At 41.8% G+C, this 8084-nt stretch overlaps 1 protein-coding gene across 1 annotated transcript in view; it reads right to left on the minus strand.

Annotated features, from left to right (window-relative positions):
* The window catches only part of SCFD1 (sec1 family domain containing 1), a 42001-nt gene extending 34383 nt beyond the window's left edge, over positions 1-7618 (minus strand). The window contains exons 1-6 of the mRNA XM_015864968.2: positions 7491-7618; positions 4703-4773; positions 3838-3926; positions 2417-2507; positions 1583-1705; positions 1100-1187 (exon numbers count right to left, since the gene is read on the minus strand). Of these exons, the coding sequence (XP_015720454.1) occupies positions 1100-1187; positions 1583-1705; positions 2417-2507; positions 3838-3926; positions 4703-4773; positions 7491-7521 (493 nt within the window). The 5' untranslated portion in view covers positions 7522-7618. The remainder of the gene's footprint in view (positions 1-1099; positions 1188-1582; positions 1706-2416; positions 2508-3837; positions 3927-4702; positions 4774-7490) is intronic.
* Between the last annotated feature and the right edge of the window lie 466 nt (positions 7619-8084).

Below are 8084 nucleotides of genomic sequence, written 5' to 3' on the forward strand. Positions count from 1 at the left end.
TTAATTGTGTGGCACTTGTGTAGACATTGACTATAGAAATGTAATGAGGAACTTCTGCTAAACTAAGAGCTGCATTGCCAATAACTTGCATGCATCTTCTGTTGCCTTTGCATTGGATTTGCAGATGACACAAATGAGTTGCTGCCTTTCACAGAATGAGTCAACCGAAAGAACGGAATACTCTGCAGCTACAAAGTTACTGGTTCTGATGTAAGTTACTCTCTGTTAGTTTAGCACACTAAATGTCTCAGGGGAGTACAAAAGTGAATGAAGGGAGGAAATTTGCATGGATGATGTTGACAACTAGCACATATTGTCAACTGAGGCTGCTGCAGTAACACAGCTATAGAGGTGAGTGACTCAAGAGCATCCTCACCATTTTTAGGGTAGGTTCCAAAAAGGCTCAGAAGAAGCCCCATAAGACAGCAAGAACAGTCCCATCAGACCGACTTCATTTTCAGCTCTGAGACTTGACAATGATGTGGACAAAAGTACATGGGCCTACATGCTTGCAGAAGCCATCTCCTTTCATTTTCAGTAATATTTTTTCCAGATTCTTCCCTGTGCTACTCATCCCTGATCCTAAACACATCACCTGCACGCTCCCTTGTACACCGGTCACTGTCTAGATGATACATAAAACTCTATCAATTGAAGTTAACTTTCTTGCTTTGCATTACCTATAGTAAGTTGCTAGCTGACCATTCACACAAAACGAAAACATTTACTTGAGAACTGTATATAGGACTATGACTGAACAGTGGTGCTTACACAAAGCAGCCACCCACTGTGCCTACCTACAAGTGTAAATGCAAACACATACAAAAAAACCACTGTCTGGGGCACACTTTCGGTTTCCTACATTTGTTTCTTAAGAAAAACAACTATTTTTCAATATTACAATAGCTTTGCAGTAAAGATGACTAAACTAAGATCTGTGAACTGCTTACTTCATCATACTTAACTTCACAGCTGACAGATTATCCTGAAATCTGAGTAGATCAAAACTAAATAATCATTGTTAGGTGTTAACCGTAACTACAAGAGTAAACTTCAACTTTAAAATATTTTATCTTTCATACAAAGAAATTTTACTTACCACGATACGAAACAAGCTCTTTGTTTTGGTTACACAATACAAACATATCATCTTCTAAAGTAATAAAATTAAGATATTGATCAAACACCTGAAAATAAAGGAAGAATGGTCAGAACAGTCCAGTGAGAAGTATAAAACCACCAGTGATTCGTTGCTACTTATTTTTGGACTGGAGGCACACACTGACTTAGTGAGACCAGAAACATTCTGCAACTACTCTATTTCCACTCTTTCAGTACAACAGTCATGCAGCACTTTGGCTTTAGAGTAAGATGAAGTATAACACTAAGCAGGATTAACAAGATGCTTGCAGATACTTTTCCCCAAGTAAATAAATCCATGCCTGTTATTGAACCTAGCTAAACTCCTATTTTGCTCACACTTCAGTCAGGAAAGCTGCCTGTGGCACAGATGTGGTTACATTAGACTGCAATACCTCTAACAGTAGTACCCCATACAGTACAGACAGGAGGAGTTTCTTACCTTAGCCACTTGAGCTACAGCATTAGCACCTATGGCAGCATTGGCAATATCTTCCAGTTTACTTCTTGAAATGGCGGAAATAAAGTTTAAATAATAAGATTCATAAAGTTGGTTTCGAAGATCCTAAAAGAAAGACAAACCATAATCTTTTTGCTTGAATAAGTACTAATGTATATTTTAAATTACATTAAAAAAAAATACAAAAGCCTTTAATATGCAATGTTCCAATTATTCAGTCAAAATTATTTTTCTGAAGTGCTTGGCTGTCTAAACATACAGCCCTATATGAAGTGCTCTGACTACATAGCTCAATAAAATCTAATAGAGAACTGAAGAAAAATGAGGAAATAAGATTCCAGGCAGCAGCTACTATTCCACATATTGCCAGCAACAAGAACTACCTTTTACTGTTCTCCCTTCCTTTGGTGAATGTCTACCTGCCGTCTGTTTCTCTCATAGAAAGTAAACAGCTCAAGGCAGAGTCAAACAGGAGGAGGCTCACCACTGTGTCTCCAAGGAAGATGACTCCATGCAGTCCCTGGTCAAATACAGTCCCTGTATTTCAGCCTGTGCCTGCTGACTTGTCTTTTCACTCCCCAGAGAGAAGACATATTTACACTTCTATTTTCTGGGAAACATTTTACATGTAAAAATGTTGGGTATTATGACAGCGATGTGCTGACATAGATAAAATGCAAGCAAAAGTGTTCAGACATGCACAAGAACCAGATGTTCTTGTGCAGACAGAAGTCATGCTGACATCAATGCAGGATTATCTCAAACACAATACTCCTGCTGCGCCCACTCATCTTAAATATTAAGTATGCAAGTTACCTGGCACATTCTGTCAATATTTTCTTCTGTTGGCATTACAAAGTAGACAGCTGGAACATCTGGAATAGGATCCCGATCTGAATGCAAAAGCCTAAAAAGAAAAAAAACCACAGAACAAAACATCTCCACTCTATTCCTCTTTTGATTCATATAAGATTATGTTAATTAAATTACTTATGCAGATACAAATTTAATTTGCCAGAATGTATTATTATATTTAGTCACATTTTAGCAAGAATAAAACAAGAAAAATTAGCAAAATCACATCTGCCTAATTTTTGATAACCCAACATGTCAACAGAGTTCTCTGAACTTTACTTGAAGCTTAAGAAAAGGCTTCACAAATCTTAAAAAACAGGTTATTTCATTCAGAGGATGATAAAATACTGCACCCATGAACTTCATTCACTAATTATTAATTGATGTTTGTACTATTAACAAACGTGCAGTTAGAAGTGTGGTGTGGTTAGGATGGTATTTTACAGGTTTATAGTTAGAAAGATTAGCGTGGTGGAAAGAAACAATCAAAAATAAATGCCCTGCTATATCCTAGCCTAACAGTAAAAAACTCTAAAGGGAGGAATCTCCAGAAACAGATCCTTTCCCAGTGGCAGACACCTTAAATGGTGTCTAGCAGAGGTGCAGCCAGGCTCCACACCTTTGGGTCATGCAACTAAATCACCTTCACCTGTGCTCCCATGGCTGACTCAGTCCTTGCCTCAGGTGACCAATGAGTAGTTCAGGCCCCAACTCAACAGTTTCTATACAAAATGATATAACAAAAAAACCTGCCTATATCTCACACAATTAACCTCTTCTTTCCTGCTCATTAATACAGACATAGGCAAAGCGCTTACATGTTTCTATAACATTACCGCCAATACATCCATGAGATAACTGTAATTTGTGTTTTGATTTCCAGCTTTTGCTTAGCTGAAGTTGATATAATTTCAAAAACAATCAAAACATTTTCCAATTTTCTTCATGTCTATCACCACAGCTAAGGAATGCCACTGAACTGACTAAACAGTTGTAGACAGAGAAATGGGAAAGCTCTTAAATTCACACTTAAAACTCCCTATCACAGACAGAAGACAAAGTCTGTGCGTAAAAAGATGAGCAAAGATCAAGCACTGTCTCATGTAACAGTTTGTGCCAAAATCATTTTTACAAGATATAAAAGGAGATAGGGATTCGTCCAGGCATTCTCAAAAATCTTGACTAGATTTCTCATTTATTTTGAGCAAAGGCCTCCTTTATACAACAAGAAATGCTACTGAACACCGAATAATTCCTATTATAGCAGCTACTCATTGAATAAGCTTCATTTTTTATTGCTGTTGTTGTTGTTCATAATTTCAGGGAAATATTAAAGTTATTTAAATAATAATAAAAAAATTTTGTTTTAGAAAAGTACTTACAGATGCAAAGTGATCCCCATATCTCTCAGCTCTTTCACTGACAGCAAAGGTGAGATGATATCTTGACCAAATCTGTCATAAATGAGAACCTGAAACAGATAGACTTTTTTTAGTTTTGGGTTTGTTTTTTTGAAGCAGTAAACTGTATATAGGAGTTTAGGTTTAAGGAATTACTATCCTAACCTTAAAAGTGATAAACATGTACCAATTTGTTACTTTGTTGTGATTTTCCATTTGTGCAAAAACCTGAACAATAAGAAACTCCACGATTAAGTGAGTAGAAACTCCACAAGATTAAGTGAAAAAACCATAAATCTAACAGGAATCTCCTGTCAGAACTTGCTTTGTAGAACTGACTACATGTGGGGGGAAACAATGGGAGAAGAACAGAGCAAGAAAGACACTAACAAAAAGAGAAAACAAGGAGCACCAATTTTTCAAAAGTGACAAGTTATTTACTTTTTAAAGTTATCAAGGGCAGCCTGAACTCAGCTTGTCCTAAACTTAAGGCTCCCAACGGTTCTTCCTTTTCCACTGTCTTCTTATTTTTTCAGAACACACCTGTAAGGTATCATGCAATTTCTTGCCACACACGAAGTATAGGCACACCTCAAAAACATCCTTTTTAGTTGCTCATTAATATATTGCCTAGAGAATCAATCAGTCATAGCATACATAACTAGCCAACATGTCAAATGTCTTTTTCTCATTAACTCTGATGTTTAAGTCTGTATTCATATCACAAGGGGGAAAATATTCTGTATGAGTTAAGGACACAGAGAGTGTACGTGAGTTAGTTTAAATTTGATAATCTGAACTTTTTTTGACACTAAAATTCTCCTGTTCCCATTCATGCAGCCCTTACCTTCCATACCGGCTCCCCTGTGCTGTTTTTAACAGGAGGAACATTGAAATTCAGCATACGTTTCAAAGCCACTGGAAAAAAGGGTAGAATATTGCTTTAGTCTCTTTACACTTCAACAACAGACATTAAACATGTGAGTCCTAAAACATGAAGAATCTCTTTCTTTGATTACATGGGCTATATTCTACTAAATTTTGCCTTAAAACTCTTTTCAGACTCTTCCTGAAGAGTCTGTTTTGTATCCTACAAGTTAGTCTGCTTTACTGTAATTGTGCTTCATCCTACCTGATCAGAACAACACCACACACACAGGATACCACACAGCAATACCTCTCTGACTGACTAAAGCTGACACATATTTTTTACAACATTTTCAGCACTTATAAGAAACTGCTGCATAAGGGAGCATGAAAGCACCCCTAATTTGCAACAGGAAAATTCTGTCCATGTGTATCCATTTAACTTCACATTCAATACACAAAACAAGGCCTATTTTTCACCTACCTCCACTTTCTAAGGGCTCCTAAGGAGCCCTTCCTCATTCATCCGATTAAACACCATGCACCTGATTAAATACACCATGCACTGTGGCAAAAAGTGAAAAAATAAATTGCATCGGTATAAGCTGGCAGCAATTCTCTCCAAATCCATAAACAAAACTGTCATAGGATTTTGCAAAGAGAAAAACTTTCAGAAATCAGGGCTACGTAATCCACTTTACTCATAAACAGAAGCAGATAATAGAATAATTTGAATTGGAAAGGACCCATCTAGTCCAAACCCCCTACAATGAAGAAAAGAAATATTTAAATCTCCCCTCTTTTATTCTGAAACCCTTTCCCCTTGTCACATCAGAACAGAGCCTGCTAAAGAGGCTGTCCCATTCCTTCTTATAGCTCCTTTCATGTACTGAAAGGCTGCTATCAGGTTCCCCAGAGCCTTCTCTTCTCCAGGCTGAACAGCCTCAGCTCTCAGCCAGCCTCACAGGAGAGGTTTCCATCCCTTGGACCACCTTCATGACCCTCCTCTGGATGCTCTCCAACAGAACCATGTCTCTCCTGTATTGACTCCACCTCAAGACACAGTACACCAGGTGAGGTCTCACCAATGCAGAGTGGAGGAGCAGGATCACCTCCCTTAACCTGCTAACTATTACTTCTTTTAATACAGTCGAGATGCACTCAACTGCAAAAGCACATTGCTAGACACCCTCAAGATCATTCTGTTAGGGCTATGCTCAATCCTTTTGTTGTCCACACTGTACTGATAGCAGGGGCTGCCAGCCCCAGGTGCAAGACATTGTAATCAGACTACCAACATGCTGCGACCATCACAAAACCTAGAGATGTACTGGCTGCTTATCTTTTCTGTTCTTGCTCTTCCACTTTATGCCAAAAACTCTATGGGGCAAGGGCAGGGTTTTCACAGTGGGGCACAGCAATACACTCTGATTATGGAGCAGGGCCACAGCACAACAGACACACACACAGAGCAGTGTTCACCCTGCTGAATACCTCTTGTTTCCAGCTACCTCCTTGCTAGTGACTGCCCCAACAGGAGACAACATGGGTATAAACGCTGACTGAAAGAGGATGAGAACAGTGAAAGAGAAACGAATAAAGTCACAGGGAATAAAGGCTCAATAACAAGGGGCTTTATCAGAAAGGTGTAAGTGTGAGAAAAAGTACTGTAAAGGAACATGAATCAGTTCCATCAGTGGTAGATGGGCAGTGGAATGTGATCAGAGAACATATAATTATGGTACAGAAAAGCTGGTAAAACATTAAGTTCAAAAAAAGAGACTCGGGATGAGACTTTTAAGCAGATGACCATAGGTATCCTGTGTTAAATGAACGCACCCAGAATCCTCTAAGAAGCTGTCACGAGAAGATGACAAGACTGCAATTAAAACTATAGACAAAAACTCAGTGAAGTGAGCAGGAATACAGAGCTGACACACTCTGTGCTTTAGGGGTATGTTCACATGGATGGCTCAGCGCCCCTGTACAGAGCAGCAGCAAGAGGGAAATGAAGGAATCAATTACAAACTCAGCAGGGCATAAGGAGGGACTGAGTAAACAACCCTTTTACCCACAGAATACCTCCCCCAGGGAGCCTGAGTTGGTAATATCACAATCGTAATTTCCTAAAGGTCAGTAAACACTCCACAGAATCACAGAATTGTAAGGGGTTGGAAGGGACCTCTAGAGACCATCGAGTCCAACCCCCAACTCCAGGACCTCAGTAGCGTCTAAACAGGGGCAACAAAGCAGTTGTTTTACATTTTCACCTTTAAACGACGTTTCTGGCTGACCCTTCCCACAGCACAGAGGAAGCCGAACAAAAGGAAAGCACAGCCCAGTCCCACGAAGACGGACACCGCTCCCCTCCCGGCCGCGCAGCCCCACCCCGGGGCTGATTTCCACATCGCGGCGGCACCTGCGGCCGCGTCCCTGGGCACCTGTGTTCCCCGGGCCCGGCAGGCCAGGCCCCTCGGCAGGAGAGCCCCGGTCCCGACACCGTACCCACCGCTGAGGAACACCGCGGCGAGAGGGGCTGGGAGTAGGAGAAAGCCGCCGCCGAGCGACACAAACCGGCCGAGGATCCCCAGGTGGACCGAGGCGGCCCGGGTTTCATCTCGCCCGAAGGAGCCGTCAGAGAAAAGGAGGGGAGGAAAGCAGGCTCCCAGAAGAGCCCCCAGATACACCCTGAGATCCACCGCGCTCTTTTCCCACTGCAGGCAGAACAGCGGCCTCACAGCGCAATAGAAACCATAGGAACCGCTTACCTATCTGCTTCTCCCTGATACCGGCCGCCATTTTGCCTCGCCGCCAGCCCGGCGCAGCTCCCCGCCCCCTGCCGCGCACGCACACACCGCCGACGTGGCGGCCCGGCTCAGCGGCGGGGCGGAGCCGTTACTGGGCGGCGCCAGATGGGTCCGAGCGCCTTGCGGCCGCCAGCTCCTGGGGGGCTGCGATTTCCACGTCGCTTTCGGCCTTAAACCGAAGTTTTTAGGCAAGAAGAGGCTGCACCTGTTTTTGTCTAACCCGCACGTTGCGTGCACAAACTGCAACCGGGCAGCTGTGAGGCAATTAGGTCTCCACCTGGGGACGGCAGCTGGCGAAGATAAATTCATCAGCACTGACTACGTTTGTGCATCTCTGCTCTTTGCAGTCTTTAGTAGTTACTATGCTCTCAGCTGTTCTGTGTTTAGAGAAAGCACTGAGGAGGAATAGCCCCGTGCAGCTGAAACTGACAGAGATTTGAGGGTAAATGTGCACCATCTACGAGGGCTGCTCCAAAAGTAACACCTCCCATTTTATTATGTTGGCCTATGATGTCAGAGGTGGATGCTGAGTTGGCAGCAGCTGAACTTTCCCAC

Source organism: Coturnix japonica, chromosome 5, assembly GCF_001577835.2.
Source record: "Coturnix japonica isolate 7356 chromosome 5, Coturnix japonica 2.1, whole genome shotgun sequence".
NCBI classification, from domain to species: Eukaryota; Metazoa; Chordata; class Aves; order Galliformes; family Phasianidae; genus Coturnix; species Coturnix japonica.